The following is a 19,251-nucleotide window of genomic DNA, read 5'->3' as shown; positions in this document are numbered from 1 at the left end:
TTTATTAAGCACCTCCTATGTTCCAGACACAAGCCTTTCTCTCTCCCTTCTTTTCTTCCTTTTTCCTTCTTTCCTCATTTCTTCCTTTTCTCCTTCCTTTCTCTTCCTCCTCTTTTTTCTTCTTCTTGCTTTCTCTCCTCTCTGTCTCTCTTGCTTGCTTTCTTTGCTTCCCTATCCTTGCTCCCTCTTGTTCTTCCAAACTCTCCCCTGCAAAAACAAAAATTAAAAACTCCATAGCCCTCATAACAAGCATACGTGGCAAAGCATAACAAATTCACACCCTGACTGCATCTGAAAACGCACCTTTTTCTCTCATCCATCTTCCTCCCTCAGTTCTCTTCCCTCTCCAGTCCGTCCTTTGGGAAGGTGACAAAGGATTTTCCTACAGCACAGATCTAACCACATACTTACTGCATTCACCAAACTCCTCCTATCGCCTCTAGGACCCATAAATGCCTCTGCTTTCACGTTTAAGGCCCTTCACTTTCTGGCCCCGTTCTATTTTCTTATTATACATCACTCCCCTTCACGAGCTCTGTGGTCCAGCCAGTTTGGGGACTTCTCGCTCCTCGCTCACCTCCCATCTGAGTCTTTGCCCTGGCTGCCCCCGTGCCTGGAATGCACTCCTTCCTCATCTCCACCTCCACCTCCATTTATACCTGATGCCTTTTCTGAAAGGCCCCATCCCATCACCTTGTATCGAATGTGTGTGTGTCACTCATACACGTGACCTTTCCTGATAGAATGTAAACTTCTTAAACCAGGAGTTTCATTCTTGTTTGTGTTCCTGGCACCTGGGAGATGTTGGTTGAGTGAATCACTAAATGTCTTGGAAATTGTGTTTCTTCCTTTGTAAAATAGAGATGTTAATACCAGTATCACTACCCCACTCTACCACCCCTGAGGGCTAATGAGATCAGTCACAAACTTTAGACTACTAAAAACTCAATGGCTGATCATGGTATCAAGTCAAAGCCAGACAAAACCAGGGGATGCATATAATCTCCTCCCCTCCTTTCTCACCTCCTCTTCTCTCCCTGCCCTCCTTTTTCTTCCCTTTTCCTTTCTTCTCCCTGGCTTTCTCTTCCTCTCCCCTTCCCTTCTGTCTTTTTTCTCCCTTTTCTTCTCCTTTCTTCTCTTTTTCTCTCCTCTTCGTTGCTTTCCCCATCCCCCCTCTCTTCCCATTTCATTTCCCCCTTTCTTTCCCCTCCCTCTTTTCCTCTCCTTTCTTCTCCCCTAGTTTCCCCTTCTATCCTGTCTTTTTCCTTCCTTCCCTTCTCCTCCCCTTTGCTTTCCTCTCCTCCATTCAGCCTGCTGGAGCTCAGGGAGCCTGAGAAACAGAGATGATCGTCCCTTTAGTAGAGTTCCCACTCTGCAACTAATAAAAAGAATCTCCTTAGCTGACAAAAAAAAAAAAAAAAAAAAAAAGCCAGAGAGACTTACATGAACTGATGCTGAGTGAAAAGCGCAGAACCAGGAGATCAGTGTACACGGCAACAACCAGATTATGTGATGGTCAATTCTGGTGGACGTGGCTCTCATCAACAATGAGATAGTTCAAAGCAGTTTCAATTGTTCAGAGATGAAGAGAACCATCTACACCCAGAGAGAGACTGTGGGAGCTGAGAGTGGTTCACAACATAGCCTTCTCACTTTCCATTGTTGTTGTTTGCTTGTATTTCATTTTCTTATTCATTTTCTTCCCTTTTTGATCTGATTTTTCTTGTGCAGCAAAATAATTATGGAAATATATATGTAAAAATTGCATATGTTTTAACCTATATTGATTACTTGCCATCTAGGAGAGGGGAATGGGGAAAAGGGGGGAAATTTTGGAACACAAGGTTTTACCAGGGTCAATGTTGAAAATTATCTGTGTGTGTGTGTGTGTGTGTGTGTGTGTGTGTGTGTGTGTGTTGATGATGGGGGTAAGTGACTTGCCCAAGGTCACCCAGCCAGAAAGTGTTAAATGTCTGAGGCCACATTTGAACTCAGGTTCTCCTGATTCCAGAGCTGGTGCTTTACTCACTGTGCCACCTAGCTGCCCGTGTGTACGTGTTTTGAAAATAAAAAGCTTTAATTTTTTAAAAAAGAGAAGAGAATCTTTATCCTTGCTCTGAAGGGGGAGAGAAGGACTCCCCCAAAGGACCGCTATCCAACGGATTATATACACGCCTATAGCATCCACACAAAATGCTTCATAAAAATCACAAATGTAACTGGAATCATCGATATGAGCTGAAAGGGCTTCATATAGTCCAAATATCTCGGGACAGGAAACTAAGACCGAGAGAGGTAATGACTTGCCCAGGTTATAAAGGTAATAAATGGCCGAGTCAAGGTTTGAAGGTGGATCTTCTCCATTCAGATTCAGTTGTCTCTCCACTGAATCTCAGCACTGCTAAGTACCTCAGCACCACCCTGCCATGTCTGGAAAGCCGTCCCGGTCCCCTGAGGCACTGAAGGTGGAGGGCAATGCCCTCAAGAGAATGATCCAGCCCTTCCAGTCAGTGGCGCGGATGGACATCACAGCTACACAAGATTGAAATTTTACTCCATTATATTTATTAAATTAGTAGGGGTACAGAAAGAGGCAAAAGACAGTTCCCGTCTTCAAAGAGCTCACAATTTAATTTGCATTAGATGCACCTTGATTGAGATTAGGACATTACATTTGTTTCAAGTCACCACACTGGAGATGGCAACCCTTTCTGGCACTCTCACACTTCCCATTAGTTTTAAAATTTATATCTTTCATTTGATAATTTTCAAATGGGCCCATTACACCAATCAGGTTCCTTTTAAATCTGTATTTAAACTGTACAGAGCAACTATGCAAAAGTGACCAGAAGTAATAATTCTTGACATGGTGACTTTCAAATGGTCAGCTTCCCTTCCAGAACCAAAGCTGTCTGACCAGTAATGTCAATTCTTCCACCATCCTGCAAGGAAACCTTCATCTCTCCCCCACGGCGAGAACACTGGAAAGCTACAGAGAAAATAAAATGAGTCACGCCACTACCTACTTTTTAGTTCATTGGTCATTAGTAAGACGTCACTCTTATGATCCTGCTCCGAGGGTCATGACCTCTTTTGTGCTATGGACCTCTCTTGAGAATGATTTTTTTCATTTTCAAAAGTTTTTTATATGTATAATAGAAGGAAACGCTCTATTTCAGTTAGAGATTAATGAAAACAGATAGTCTTTTTCTCTCTTCCAAGTTCATGGACTTCCTTGAAATCTATTCCTAGACTCTCTGGGAATTTGCAGACCCCAGGTCAGGAGCCTCCACCCCACAGATTCCTTTTCAATCATCCATATAATGTGCACAAAGCATCCCCCTTCCCCATCACACTGCTGTCTCATAGACAGGACTTGTGCCCCGACTCCCTCCATAATACTCAAGCTCTTTAAGTCAGGATCTAAGATTTAGAGCTAGAAGGGACCTTGGAGATCATCCCACCCCGCCTTCTGTCCCATTCTATGGGTGAAGAAAGCAAGACTCTAGAGAGGTTCCGACAAAGTCTCAGGGTTCAAGCTTGGTTCTTCAGCCTCAAATCTAGTGGTTCTTCCCATTTTTCTCCATTGCAACACATAGCCTCTGTGTCAATACAGGTTGTCCAGCCTAATCCCCAATGTCACTAAGGAAACTTGGGCCCAAAGGGATGGAGTTACATGGCCAAAGTCACATGGGCAAGTAGGGACGGAGCAGAGACTAAAATGCAGCTCTCATGACTCTTGGTTCACTAGTCTTTCCACTGCTCCGGACAGAGGAATTCTGACCTTTTCAGGAAGATGCTTGGACTTGGTCACAATATGGACCCACAGAATGACCTTAAAGTGAAAATCTTTGCAAAAAATACTCCAGATACCCTTTATTATCTCATGTTTGTGATCACTCCCCGGAGGCTCATGTCCCCTTGTCCCCTTTAAAAAAAACTTACCAAGTATCTATTTTGCTTAATAATAATGGCTAACATTTATACAGCGCTAACTACTTGCCAAACAGTACGCTAAGTGCTTTACATTTATTATCTCATTTGATCTTCACAACCACCCTAGGAAGCAGGTTTTATCATCCCCATTTTAAGTGACTTGTCCAGTAAGTGTCTATGGTTACATTTGAACTCAAGATTTCCAAATTTGTGAATTTGCCATCTTTTCTAACAGAATGTTAGCTTCTTGAGTTCAGGAACTGTCTTGTTTTGTCCTTGAGGTTAATGGCTGGCTTCCCAACTTCCTAAAGGACTGATTCTGTTTGCTGATTGACCCGGAGTGATAGATAACTATAAGTAGAATTAACTATAAAACTGGACAGAAACCGGGCCAAAGTCAGCAGTTACAGGAGAAGTTTCTTACCCCGCATCTCCTTCTTTCCCAGCTGCTGCGACCAGTAGCTGCTGAGCACGGCATGGGCAGACCCTAGTCAGAAGCAGAGAGACTCCGTGACCCTCCTGAAGCTGGGGAGCAGCTGGGGGTTCCACAGGACCCGCCTCGGCAGGCTCCGGGGCCAGAGCAATCCTCCCATGACAGAACTGGGTCCCAATGATCCCAAGGTGCATCGTCCCCCATCCCCGGGCCCGAGTGAGCGGTGAGCAGCAGATACTTATGTTAGCTGAGGAATTAGAGCTCACGTTTATATTTAGTATTTACATAGAAACAAATGGATTAGTGAGCACGACATGACAGAAGAGTCTGGGATATCCCAAGAGTGTGGGATTTGAAAGGCCGGACAAGACGGGCTCATTCACCAAAACTGGGTCCCAAGAAGTCTGAAGACTTTCCAGTCTGGCCCCTGCTGGGTCAGAAGTGGAAGAAATGCCAGTGAGCTCTCCCATCTGTCTCTGCCATGAAAGAACCTCCTCCTGTCCACATTTCTCCTCATTCCAAACCTATCTTTCACCAATTAACATTTTATTTGCTGAAAGGGGCTGAAAAAAGAACATTTAGCAGAAAACTATCCCTTGGATAAATGCCGAGATGCACGGGAGAGACTGAGACCCTTCAGAGCCCAGGAAGCTATGACTCCTGAGGCTGGGAGCCTCTCCGTCTGCTGGCCAGGACCCTTCCCCAGGGGAAGGGAGCTGCTTGCCAGGGAGGCTTCTGTTCTTATTGTGAGTATTTTCCTGAGTCCTTCAAACTGCCTCATTGCTGAGCTCCACGGAACAAACGCCTCCTTCCTGTGTTTTGCCCCTGGGGGAGCGGCCCTCGGTCCTGCCCGCCTGGCCCTGGCCCCCCATTCCCAGGCCAGCTCCTGATGTTTGCCTGCCTTTGGCCGGGCCTCCCTTGGTTCCCAGTCTCAGGAGTCATAGCTTCCTGGGCTCTGAAGGGGGAGCGGGAGGGGACAAACAGCCCAAATATTGTTGCCCCCAATTCTGGAGCAGTGAGAGGGGCCTCCAAGGCCCTGCTCTAGGAGGAGCAGGAGCAGGGAAGGACTTTGAGAAATTTGGTCCCATTTTACACAGGAGGAAACCAGGCCTAGAGAAGGGAGACCAATTCACTTCAATCCAGCAAGTGCTAATTAATCCTTCCTCCCACTGAGAGCAGAGAAATTAATACAAAATAAATCCAAGGCAAACAGACTGATTTGAGGAGAAACAGTATTAACTGGGGATAGAATCAGGAAAGGCTTCGGGAGGCCCAGAAGCGGGGTCTCAGTGGAAGCCTGGAAGGCCGAGGACTGACCGACAACAAGACCTGGGAGCAGCAGCCGCTGAAGGGGAGGATGAAGGTCGGGGCGGGGGGAAACCAAGTCAGCCTGACTGCCAGGAGCAGGGGAGCCCCGTGCTCGCAGCCTGCACCGGTACTCCGGGGCCAGACAGGGAGGTTCCCCCACAAGGCACCAGGAGAGCTTCCCGAGAGGTGGTCTGAGCTCAGTGTACAAGGATGAGGGGGAAGAATGGGCGGGCGACATGGGGAGGGACAGCCCCGAACTCCCACTCTTCCAGCGGGCGAGCAGCAGCAAAGCCGCCCCATCTCTGTTTCTCCATCCCCCTCACCGGCTCGCGTTTCAACCTTCATGTCCACAATCAGTTATTAATTCTTCCTCTCTGCTCCAAGAAACAAACCCTGTCAGGGAGACTAGGGCTGATTCACAGCAGGGAAAGATGGACTTGAGTTCACCCACAAGCCAACACTAAAGCGCCATCTGTGGGTCGGGCAAAGGGGGCAGGGAGGAGGGAGAAGACCTGGGGGAGATCCGACGGCCGGCTTCGGCCTTTGTCCGTGTCCAGAGCGGTCAGCACCCCCGGATGGCCACCCAGGAAGCGGCTGCTCCTTGACCTGTCAGGACCCGTTAATGAGGGAGCCCCGGCTGCCCACTCCCCACCTCTGAACACAAACGCACCTGTGACAGGGTCTTCCGCCACGCCGACCCAGGGGGCGAAATATCTGGAGTAGAAGTCGTAACCTTGAGGCTTTCCACTCCCCTCTCCTTTCAGGGTGAGGATGAGTCCCCTCACTTTCCCTGTATTTTCCACCTGTGTCAGATTGCTTGCGTTCACTTCCAGGTTCTCCAGGAAGGACCTTGTGGAAGGATTAAGAAACATCATCATACATTTCACACCCTTGCCAACCTCTGACCTATTAAACTCACACAACTAATTAATGAATTAATTGTAATTTATTATTATAATTATTACTTTTATATAATAAATAACAATATTTAATATAAATAAATATATAATAAACAACACTAAATAAATACTATATTTTAATCAATTAAATTAATTAAATTAACAATGAATTTAATTAATTAAACCTACACAATTGGTTATTCCTCCCTTACTTGTTACATCCCCCCTTAGAGAGAGGGGAAAGAAAAGGACAGAATGAGATCTTCTCTCCTGAATAAAGAACTTCTGGTGGTCAAAGGGATGGCAAAGACGGAGGGGAAGTATTTGGAAACGAAGCAGTCCAAAATGTGCTTACATCACTAGAAATGTGTTTGTGGCAATAAATCATAATTGCTTTTCACAAGTCATGGGTCATTTACGCAAAGGACAATGCAAGGTCAGTAAGCAGCCAGGGCACAGGGCCGATGATGGCCTATGTGCAGTGACATCAAACTCATTCGCCACCTGAAAATGGGTCACTGCCCCAAAATAGAGCACCGGTAGCCAGAAAATGCTGAAAACCCCCCAAAGCAAAACAAAAACTCTGGCCCGTTAGGTGTATCCCTATGGAGAGTCTGTGAAGGAGGAGGCCAGAGATCCCCTAGAATCAGGCCTGGAGGGAGACTTGCCTTCCATAGGAATCATCGATGCGAACTAGCAGCTTCTTGGTGTCTGGAGAATAACGCACGTCCTGCACCCGTACGTTGCACAGAGCCCCCTGGTGAAGAAACACAGGCTCCTCAGTGAGTCGCTCCCTGGCCACCCTCAGCTTTCACAGCCCCGGGGACCCAGGGGACCAGGAAGGTCAGGGGTCCGAGGGCCGCCGAGGTCCCTCTGGGCTGCTCCCTCCTGAACTCGGCCCAGGGATTCTTCATGTTTTTTAGGCCCTTGTGACCATCTGGCCAAGTCTACAAAGCCCATCTCAGGATCCGGACTGGCCGAGATTGCATTTACCGTTCCCAAATCTGTGCGTAAGGAATAATGAGTCACGCTCATCCTGCGAGTTCAAGTTGAGAACCAACCTTGATTAAGTCCTGGACTTCCTTAACATCCTAGATCAAAAAACACAAACAGATCCCATTAAAAATGTGCCGCACTCAGCGCCCAAACAATGCCCACAGCCAACGGGCAGCCAACCTTGGGCTGTGTCGGATACAGGGGCAGATCCATGACGATTCCGTCTTCTGCCTGTCTGGCCTTCAGCTCCCCACTCAGAGTGACGAAAGTTACCGTCTGATTCACATTTTCTGCCAAAATAAAAAACTATTTTAATTGAAAAAAATCAAGATACAAGAAAAAATGTTTTGTTCTTTTGCCATAAGTGACTGTCTTTTCAGTTTTTCTTAATTCTTCATTTGCAGCTGGGTGTCTACCCAGGCTCTGTGGAGAAAGAGGTGACCCAAGGTCAAATCCTGCCTCAGACATTACCTAGCCTGCCTGCCTCAGTTTCCTCATCCATGAAATGGGTGTAAAAATAGCTCCTGCCGCACACGGTTATGGTGAGGATCAAGTTAGATGAGAATTTAAAGAGCTCAGCAGTGTGGCACACAGTAGGTGCTATATAAATGCTAGCTCTGACTCACCATTTTGCTCATGGTTGCACTTGTCTGTTTCTTTTCTTTGCTCATTCTTTTCCTTCTGCCTGGATGCCCTTCTTCTTCTCCTCCTCCTTCTGAGCTCCAACTGATCCCTATTCATCCTTCAAAGACCCCTCCGAACCCCAATTCCTTCACAAAGATTTCCCTCCATCGCCAGCCAGGAGACGTACCTCCCTTCTCTAAGCCCCCATAATGCCTTCTCTGCAACTAGAAATACGGGACTTCGTTATGGAAGAGACCCGAGAGCTAGTTCAACGAAGCCCCTCATTTCAGGTAAGGAAACCGAGAGCCAGAGAGAGTTAGAGACATCTTCATCTTCAGCAAAATCATCATCTTTATCTTCATCATCCTATTCTTCATCATCCTCACCATTATCTTTTGTCTTCATCCTCCTCCTCTTCATCATCACTATCACCTTTATCTCCATCATCCTCTTCTTCACCTGCATCATTTATCATCTTCATCATCTTCATCCTCTCCAACATCATCTTCATCCTCTCCATCATCATCACACCTCACCTGATCATCTCCCAACAGCCTCATGGTGCCCAACTTTCTGTGACCCCCATTCAGGGTGACCTTGGCAAAGTCACCAGAGCATTTACCACTTTCATTTTACAACGTGACATGTACAAAGTGACCTAGCTAGGGGTCACACACTAAGTGTCTCAGGAAGAGGAGTCCTCCTAACTCGGGGCCTGGTGCTCTGTGCTCTGCAGTGCCACCTCGCTGCCCTAGATGTGAGGGGGCAGCTGTTATCCCCATTTCACAGATGCAGAAACTGAGGCAGACAGCGATGAGGTGACTGGCCTAGGATCACATGGCCAATAATTGGGCAAGGTGGGACATGAACCCAGGCTTTCCTCACTGCCGTGTCTAGCCTTGCCCAGAGTCTCCTAGAAACCCTTCTTGAATTTCCTCATTCCACCTGGTTCTGATTTGCCCATTTGAGGTTCTGTGAGTTACCTGAGAAGGACAAGATGGGCCGGAACCTGCCTGATTTTTCCCCTAAGTGCTCGTCTTCCCATGAGAATTGCTGTGTCTTTTGTTTTTGTGTCCCCAGAGCCCAGCTTGGGGCCTGGCCCAAAGAGGCACTTAATAAATTCTTAATTGAGCCTCAGGTGGCTCAAGGGAAGGCCCGTTTCTTTGTGTTCTTGGCCCAACCCTGAACTGCACTTCTCACTCCACGAAACCTCAATAAATATCAGTCACGGAGCTGAACGAGGAGCTGGCGCGGATCGTTCTTACTCCAAGATTCTTTGTCGCTTTCAGGGATCAATGAACAGTGTGTGTGAGAGACAGAGACAAAGATTCAAAGAGACAAGAAAAGAGAGGAGAGAGACAGACAGAGAGAGAGAGAGAGAGAGAGAGAGAGAGAGAGAGAGAGAATGAAGATACTTTACTTATTTTGTGAAACAACACGGCTGAGGAAGCCAATGTAGCGTGACCACAGAGAGGGACCTCAGTCGCTGGTGTGAACCACCTTAGCCCAAAGCGGGAACCTTTGTAGAAAAAGAAAAAGAAAGTTAGTGATTCAGTGAACTCAGCTCAGGACAATCTCACCTATTTCTGCTGCTGTTTTCTAAAGATTTTCCCAAGATGCATTTGGGCCAGGAAAATGTTCTTAAAGGAGGAAAAAAGCTAAGACAAACACTTAAAAAAGTCTGTCCATTATTTAGAACTTAAGAACCACAATACTACGAGACTGAACCTTTTTTCTTTTTTTATAGCTCAGAGGAACATCAAGAGCATATGACAAATTGTCAAGATGATTCCCCAAGAGATGAATTTTAAGGGAATTCCTTCACTTCTACAATTCAATATCCACATTAAAAAAAAAAAAAACTACCTATTTTTCTTCCACATCTTAAGTCCTCTACAAGATAAAGTTGCTCCAAGACTATAAAAACTTGCTTACTTTGGGTAAAGTTGTCCGACGGATGTAGCTTCCGGATAAAAGCCGTTTCAGAAAGATTCATTTCTCTTGCAATTTTCTGGTACGTTTCTTCATCCAATTCCTAAATCGGGAGGGAGGGTCCAGAAAATACCCATCAGGTTTCCTCAGTATCGGACACCATGTGCAATAATACCATAATTAGTAAAGAAATGGTGAAGCAGAGAAATTATATAGAGAAGAATCCTTTCACTTGGTACCAGATGCACTAGCGGGCTGCGATCTGCACTGGACTTAGGAGGGGAAGGATGGGTAAAAGGTTACCCCTCAAAAGAGTAAGAGCCACTGAAGCCTGGAAAGATTCTAGGGGAGATATTGCTAGGGAATTCCAGACACAGACATTCTATGGGAAGAATGCCAGAGCCTCTTTCCAAAGAGCAGAAGCATGGAGCGAGGGCTAGCAAGGAAATCGGGGAGCACCGAGTGCAGCCTGCCCCTGCTTTACACAGAAGGAACTTTAAGATCACAGACACAGAACTTAGGGCCGTCGGGTCCAGCCCTCTCATCGCATTTTATATGGAACAAGGAACTGGCTGAGGAGAGCCGAGAGCAGCGTTCCCCGTGGGGATTCCAGATCGGGATTCCATGACCGTTTCTGTTCCACTTACCACGAGGTGGAGGAAAGGTTTCTGAGGGGCTTCTGAGTGTGTAGACAAGAGCCCCCAATCACCCAACCATGTTCTCTCTTTCCTGCCTGGCTCCTTTCAAGGCAGGAGGCAATGAAGGCTGCAAGCCTCCGCGCGGCAAAGAATGCTGCGAACACGCTGCCTTCCTCTGGTTTCTGTCTCTGTGCTATCTTTTTTTCCTGGTTTAGGAGAAGGAATTCTCAGATGGCAAAGACCGGTCTGCAAGCTTGTGAGCTTTGAAGGTCAGAAAAGTCATCTGCCACAGGCCCAGTGCCTGGCGATCACTCCGTTTGAAAGCAGTTGAGCCTGGTGGGAGCGAATCCCCAGGTGACCTGCCTTGGACCAAAGTGGGTGGCTACATCCGTTTAACAGGCTGTCTTTACAAGTAAACTGGGTGATCAATAAGAGAGGGAATGGCTTGTGGCATATGACTGTGTGCCCCTTTGGGAAGCCACCATAACTGGCCAACATCCCCCTCATCATCCATCGCTTCCTGGTCAGTAGCTCCTTCCCCCATGTCTACAAACATACCTTCTTTAAAAACCTTCAGCCAGCCCTGAAAATATTGCTCTCTACCTCTCTTCCCTTATCCCACTTCTTCACTGTTTACTCACTTTTCTTCCTCACGCACTCTGTCTCCCCAACTCCTGAAAGTGCACAGTTATGTACATCTGCTCACCTAACTTTTTAAGCTGATGGCCTTTCCTCCGCCATCATCCCTTTTTGAATCTGACATTACTGACCCCCACCCTCCCTTAATTCACTCCCAACCTGCCTAAACATTGCTTCAAAGTCTCCATTGCTGGCTCATAATCCCTGCCCTACCTCCCAGGACTCTCTTGTGGGTGTTTTCTCTCTCCATTTTCTCTCCCTTGGTGACCTCACCAGTTCCCATCCCAATGATCACCTCCCTCCAAATGGCTTCCAAACCCACATATTCAGGCCTCCCTCTTCCATCCTCTAGGCCCTGTGAGTTAGAAATCTCCTTTTAGATGTCCAATGGGTATTTCTCAGTCTGAAAACAGAGACCCTTCCTCAACGTTATCTACTTTTATTGGACACCCCTATTCTTCCAGACTTCCTCCTTCCTCTCCTTCCTCTACAATACCCAATTGGTAATTATCAATTCCATTTCTCTCCATTATACGGCTCATTCAGGGTCTCACCCCTCACTTGGACTACTGAAAAAGCTTTTCCATTGGTTCCCAGCTTGCCCTCTTCCATCTGTCTCCCACACAATTTCTATAATTCCCAAAGTAAAGACCTGGCCACATTACTTCGTCCCCACCGCCTCTAAATTCCTCGGGCGGGCACCTAAGGCCCTCGGTAACCCCTCTCCATGACATCCCTGTGTGTGCCGTCCACATTCTGGTCAAACTGCACCACCCGCTGCTCCTTGCTGTTGGGAGGAAATGTTTACACTGCTTCTCTCGGCACATTTCCTCAGTAAACATGCTTATTGAAACATGGATATTTACTGGTTAAAAGGAACTGGGACAGTAATCACTGGCAGCTAATGAGGAAGGGATAGAAGGAAACACCCCAGAATGTAAGAAACTTCTCCCTGGCCTCTGTAGCATCCCCGCTGACGTACTTCTCTGACTCCCACTGACAGGCTAGGTCCCTCTAGTGTCTGTGGTCCCCACTCCCACGGCCATAGGTCAGAAGCCCCCACTGATAAACTACCGGCACACGGGAATCCATTGATGAAAGGTACAGTTTTTGGCTAAAATGGTCCAACGAGAACAGTAGCAATAAAATCTGCTCCACAAGAAGATGGAGTCAGGGGGAAGGGCAGACACAGGCACAGAGTGCATGAGCTGGAAGACTCACAGATATCACCAGAACATGCATGAGGAGGGACGGCTCCTGCCTCCTGGGCTGAGCCTGGCAGAGCCTCTGCTCTCCTGATCCTACTCCTCCCCATCTCTGCAGGAGGCTCGCTCCTCTGCTTGCCACCCTTTTCATGGCCTCCAGCTTCCTCTGATGCAGCTGATACCCTGAGCTCTAGGACCAGCAGAAATCCCGGCCCTGGACCTACAGGGTCCCAGCTTCCCGGACTGGACTCCTAATCTTTTATGCATCTTTTTTAACTGGACTCCATGACCTGTTCTCTGCTGGATGCAGTGTCTCCTAAGGCCATGGGCTTCGCTGGCTAGGGTCACTCTCTCTTTGCTGGACTCTGGAAGAGGCGCCATGGAAAAGGAGAACAAGCTCTTTCCCTAAAACTCTGTGGGCTAATCATTGTCCCCTGGACCACAGTCACTAGACATGTTCCCTGATTCGGCATCAGCAGCATCCACCCATTGCCCATAAGGTTAAATTGAGGAATTCCTTTACATTTTGTTGTCCAGCAGTAGAAAAACTCAATATCTTTTTGCCTGGCTAAGATTCCTGTGCCAAAATGTCTATCAATATTGCAACTGGTCCTTAACAGCCCGCAGAAGCTGTCCAGATCCTTATTCCTTCAGTCCTCTCCAACTGAGCCCTTAGGACTTACTCCTCCTTCAGGGCCTCTCACCCTTTGAAGCCACTGTCTGGCTCATTAAGCCTGGAGTACTTCTGAAAGCAGCTTGCTGCCTATTGAGTTCTATTCTTTGCACCTCAGCACACAGTTAGCACTTAATAAGTGCCTATGAACTCAATGGAAGAATGAACGGACCCAGTGACACATAGTTCCGAACCACAGCACCCTAGAACTTTTGGTCTGGGGTCCTCACCCCTAACTGCCCTTTGATTCTTTGTTCCCATGAATCCTAGCCTGGTTTCTTAATTTTTCTCAAAGTTAATCTTCTCAGGCTTGACCCTTTGTCTGCCTAGATCTCCCGTTCCCATCCTGCCTTGGTCCTCATCCCTTTGGGGCAACCCTTTCTGAATAAGAAAATACTCTTTAATGGCATTCCAAATTGTAGCAGAGTTTATCTGCCATTTGCACACAGACAAATTGGGCCATTGAGAGAAATGGTGTCCAACTCAAATAGAATGCTATCGTGGTTCCTGCAGGCAGCATATTGACTTCGAAAACCACAAATTCACCTGATTTATGTTGTATTTTTAAAATTATGCTAAACATTTCCCAATTACATTGGGATCTGATTTGAGCCCATTAGGTTTAATGTCTAAACCATTCTAGCTGGTAGGTTAGGAGCCATAGTTGGTTATCCATCTGATTCCCAGGATGCATCAGAGGTTCTCAGGCCTTCCCAAAATCTTACATGGGGGTCAATGCAGTCCAGCTAAAAGAAGGCTGGGCTCGAGAACCAGGTGATCTGGGGGATGCGACACCTACTAGCTGTGTGACCTTGGACAGGGAGGAGAAATTGCCCCATCCTCCCTGGCTTTAGTCCAATTCACCTGTATGTCATGGCAGCTCCTCCCTGAGGTCATGATTCTCTTCAAGAGATGGATAAATGACCTCTGTCAGTTAGAGCAGGAGCTGCCCCGTGGGGAATCCAATTGGAACTGGCCAGTTGGGCAACAGCTTCCTTTCTTTCTCTCTCCCTTCTTCCTTCTTTCCTTTATTTTCCCTTCCCTTCCCTCTGTCCATATACAGACTCATACTATTACCTGCGGGTTTCTGCCCAAAAGAATATAAGTTTTGATTACTGAAAACTAGCAAGATATCTTGGGGTTTATGGGCTTTCTTAAGGACCATACCTCAAAATCTAAATTACTCTGGCTTCCATTGATTGATCAACAAGAGGTCCCAGCTCAAGCCTTGACCGTTATTTGGGCTCTGAGTAAGTGTAAATAATAATTGTTTCTGTTTTGGTCAGACACTCTAAGGGTCTCCCCTACCAGATTGTTTTTTGTTTGTTTGTTTGTCTTTAGACTAGATGAAAAAAAGATTCTTTTTCTCCTTTCTTTTCTGGCCTTAATCCCTGAATGGGTATGGCCTCAATCTGCCTTAATCCCTGAATGGGTATGGCCTCAATCCAACTGAGACCTGTTAAAGACCTTAGTTTAAAAAGGCCCAGGGCCTGCATTCCTGCATCGAGATGGCTCTGGAGGGGAGAGTGAGGCAAGTGATTCTGCCCAGGCTTCCCTCCCTTAAATCCAATTTACATGGCATGGCGTCCCCTTCCTGAGGTCAGGGTCCTCTTCCAGAGGACAAAGGACAAACAGCAACCTTGGATAACTCACAACTCCCTGAGCTTCAGTTTTCTCATCTAGAAAATGGAGAAAGATAATACTAGAATGTTGGATGAACTCCCCCATGGTGGAGTTATGGGAGGATGTAGACAAAGATAGAACAGGATGAGCTGTCTAGAGCAGGCTTAGATAAATTAACATTATCGATGACATCAGAAATCTACTAGAGATTTCTTTCTCATCCCAATGCCTTGTTGTGAGAATCTAATAAGATAATGCATGTTAAGTATTTTGTAAACCTTGATTTATTTATCTGTTTGCTTCTGGGCATTTATCTCTCCTTTCCATTAACCCTCACTGAACAAATAAATGAAAATTTCAATACAAATATGCAGAATCCAGCCAAACATTCCCCCCAATATTCAAAAATATACATTTCATTTTGCATTTAAAATCTATCACTTCTCCAGCAGGGGATGGGCAGTGGTATACTTGTAAATGTTTAACAGCAAACTGAATCTCTGGGGGGAAAATGTACAGCCATACACTTTTTAGTTTAATCTGCATCATTAACATTTTTGTCATCTTAAATTTGGACTATAAACAAAACAAGAAATCAAGCCCTAATCTGTAGCAGTTGCCATTTCTTAGGTGTGAATGCTTATACTGAAAATTTACCACTCCAATCAGATCTCCTCAAGTAGGTCGGAACTGAGCCTGTTGGAGGTGGGTGGTGGGCTTTTTTTCAATCACTTCTCAAGTCTTTCAAAGTTATTTTTGACTATAATGTTGTCATCATAAAAGTTGTTCTCTTGGTACTGTTCACTTGGATCTGCATCAATTCATAAAGGTCTTCCCAGCATCCCCTGAAATGGCCCTTGTCATCAATTCTTATGGCACAATAATATTCCTTTACTTCAAAACTTTTTAAACTGTGGGTCTTGACCCCATATGGAGTCTGAATATGAGGTCATGAAATTATGGTTTATTATCATAATATAATATATAGATATCATGTTTGATTTATATACCTACATACTAGAAATCACATAAAAATTGCTTGAGCAAAAAGGGTTAAGTAAAAAAAGTTTAAGAAGTTTATTTTGGGAATAGCTAGTTAGTGTAGTGGAAAGAGCACCAGTCCTGAAATCAGGAGGACCTGAGTTCAAATCTGCCCTCAAACACTTAACACCTCCTGGCTGTGTGACCCTGGGCAAGTCACTTAGCCCCAACTGCCTCAGCAAAAAAAAAAAAAAAAAAAAAAAATTGTTTATTTAGATTTAACCCTATTCACCAATACAGGGGATAGCTACTACACAAAAAGAGCTGCTATAAATGTTTTATACCTAAAGATCCTTTTTCCTTTGAACTCTTTGGGGAATAATAGGGTCAAAGATCATAAAAAGCTTTTGGAGATGTTATAAGCCTCAAAGCCCTAATAAATAATAATATTATTATTAATATTGTTACCTCTCCACAGTAAATAAAGAGGAAAATTGGAAGGGAAGGGCACTATAACTGTCAGAGGGAGAATTAAATCTTGAGAACTGATGATCACTTAAGAAATGCTTATTTAGGGGCAGCTAGATGGCCTAATGGGTACAGCCCTGATTTCAAATCTGGCTTCCGGCACTTACCACTTACTAACACAACCCCAATTGCCCATATTAAGCACCTACCATGTACTAGGTACATAGATACAAAGATAAAAAACAAATGACTCCTATCTTTAAAAAGCATATATTCCATCGGGGGAAACATACATTTTATGTATACATGCTATACATTTAGCATAAAACATATACAAACTAAGGGAAAAAAAAATATTGGGCGGATCGGTGAGAATTTTTCATTCAGAGCAACTTTCCACAGTCATGACGTCACACGCGGGGAACCCCTGGGACCAGCAGAAAGGGTTCAGGATCTGGAGCCGGGGACCCCGGCTCAGATCTCCTCCTTTGCACTCACCACCTTTTCTGTTACCTCACCTACCTTGTCTGTACAAAGGGTTGGACTCCTTGACCTCTAAAGGAGATCTCCCCAAGTCTCTGCTCTCACAAGCGAGGCAAATGCTCTTTCTAATAGAAATGGCCAGAAACTGTGACCTACAAAAGGAAGTTAACGTTTGCCCCGCTAGGCTCCTGTTTATTGATCACCAATCCATCACCACGGGATGGATGAAATGTACAGGGTAAAATTGCATCACTCCCACGCAGAGGAAAGTTTTAAAATGCTGCCACCTTGTGGCCATTTGGAAATACAACAACCCTCCCATCACCCCACGGTCCATGGGAGAGGTCCTGGCTCTTAGATATAAGTGAGAGCAAACGGCAGGGTTCTTGGAGATGGCAGGGTTGTCTGGAACTCAGGAATTGTGACTCCCCTAGCTGCACTTAATTACAGATGGTCCTGCATTGTTTGTTGTGCTAAATCTAGTCTCCCCACTCAGATCATTAGCTCTTTATACATCTACACATAATATACACTATATTATATATGCAACCTTTGCTTCCATGCCCCACAACAGGGAATGTATGATAGATATTCACTATGTATTCGTTAGGGATAGCTAGATGGCTCAGTGGATCACAGCACTGAGTCTGCAGTCAGGGAAATCTGAGTTCGGATATGGCTTCAGATACTTAGTAGCTGAGTGACCTTGGGGGAGAGTAGTGATCTCCATTTGCTTTAATCCACCATAGAAAAAATAACAAACTTATCTAGTATCTTTGCCAAGAAAATCCCATGGACAGTACAGAACAAAGAGCCTGGAAAAGTTGGGCACAACAGATTAACAACAAGTAATATCTGTTCATTAAATCTTAAAGGAAGGGTTTTAAAGGCTAAAATTATAATTTCTAATTCCTCCATCCTTGTGCTACTAACCTTATGCCAGAGTTTTAATCATAATATTCTTTTAAATGTTCTGAAAACCTTCCTCCAAAAAGCATCCTTTTTTCCCTAGATAACTGTTTATTTGCTAAATTATTATGAACTTAACTTTTCACATGAGAAAACCCAAATAAACATAAGTATTTACATTTTGAAAATGTTTAAAACATTTATATTTAAAGTTATGAGTTCCAAATTCTATCCCTCCTTTTCCTCCTCTCTTTCATTAAGCAATCAGGTATAGGTTATAAATGCGCAATGATGTTAAACATTTATACGTTAATTCCAAAGGTCGTTCTTTCATCCAGCAAACATACATTAAATACTTATTATGGGCTCAACATGGCCCATATCTTCCTAATATTAATATTGGCTACACAAAGATAAAAATCAAAGGGAAACAATAAGTATATCAAACGTCAATTTAAATACTTTTTGGTGAAGAGGAGACTGCTCTTATCTGAGAGAATCAGAAAAGACTTTTCAAGAAGATTTTTCCTTTTTTGACCTGAGCCTTGAAGGCACCGGAGCTCAGGATTCCAAGGTCCATAGGAGAGAAGGAAGAGTGGTCCAGGGCGGGGGATGGGTGTTGCAAAGGCACCAAATGGGAAACAGCAAACAGATTAGTTTGACTAAGAGCTAAGTTTGGGGGTCAGTAGTTTCTTCGTCTGTAAATGAGGCTGGCGTCTGACGTTCCGTATGGATCTAGCTAGAAATCCTGATCTAGAACTCTGAAGTTTGTCAAAGGTATTGTCCTGTTTCTATTTTCATGGTCCACTGTTACTCATCTCACTGTCCCTTACATCAGTTCATACAAACCCTCCCAAGTTTCTCAGACTTCTTCATACTATCATTTGTTACCAGGCTGCCCCATTATATTTAAATGTCCCATTTTGATCAGTTATTCCCCGTGTGATGGAGACAAACTGCAATGCAATTCTCCTATTAATAATACCTGTTCTTGTTATTGTCCCCTCCTCCAGCCCAGCTCTGCGCATTCCTTATCAAAATGGATCCAAGCCGGTGTGCAGACACTAAAAATAATGAACACGAGGGCGGGCGGGCACCCAGGAAGGGATATTTTTTAGGGAGGGGGGAGGAGTTGGGGAAAATATTCCCCCCAAAAAGAAAAGAAAACGACTTACATTTTCCAGGAGACAAACGGCGGCGGGGTTCCCCCGGAATGCTTCCCTTGTAAATGCATCGACGACAAAAACCGGGAGCTGCATCTTCCTCGGCGTGTTGTATCTTAAAAACTCTCAAAACAGCAGGCGGAAAGAAAAGCAGTGGCTGGTTATATAACCAACACGTTAATGATTCACTTGTTGCATAAAAAGGACCTTTGGCCCAGAAATGGAAGGGCAACCTGACCTAATTTAGCCTTCCTAAAAAGTTTTCTTTTTAACTTTTAAGGCGCGCACTTAATTGCCGGCTCAGTTACGGGACAGTTTTCCTCCAAATCCCCTCCATCTGA

General features: G+C 45.2%; 1 protein-coding gene across 1 annotated transcript; it reads right to left on the bottom strand.

Moving 5' to 3' along the window:
* Window positions 1-2,542: 2,542 nt before the first annotated feature.
* On the bottom strand, window positions 2,543-19,192 carry PBLD (phenazine biosynthesis like protein domain containing). Its single transcript, XM_051982577.1, has 9 exons — window positions 18,923-19,192; window positions 10,132-10,231; window positions 9,617-9,715; window positions 7,753-7,862; window positions 7,638-7,667; window positions 7,245-7,333; window positions 6,348-6,526; window positions 4,361-4,423; window positions 2,543-2,989 (listed from the first exon to the last, which is right to left on the bottom strand). The coding sequence occupies exons 1-9, from the start codon at window positions 19,004-19,006 to the stop codon at window positions 2,877-2,879; spliced, it is 867 nt and encodes a 288-aa protein (XP_051838537.1). The 5' UTR covers window positions 19,007-19,192; the 3' UTR covers window positions 2,543-2,876.
* Between the last annotated feature and the right edge of the window lie 59 nt (window positions 19,193-19,251).

Source organism: Antechinus flavipes, chromosome 2 (assembly GCF_016432865.1).
Source record: "Antechinus flavipes isolate AdamAnt ecotype Samford, QLD, Australia chromosome 2, AdamAnt_v2, whole genome shotgun sequence".
NCBI classification, from domain to species: Eukaryota; Metazoa; Chordata; class Mammalia; order Dasyuromorphia; family Dasyuridae; genus Antechinus; species Antechinus flavipes.
This window is presented reverse-complemented; position numbering and strand designations above follow the sequence as displayed.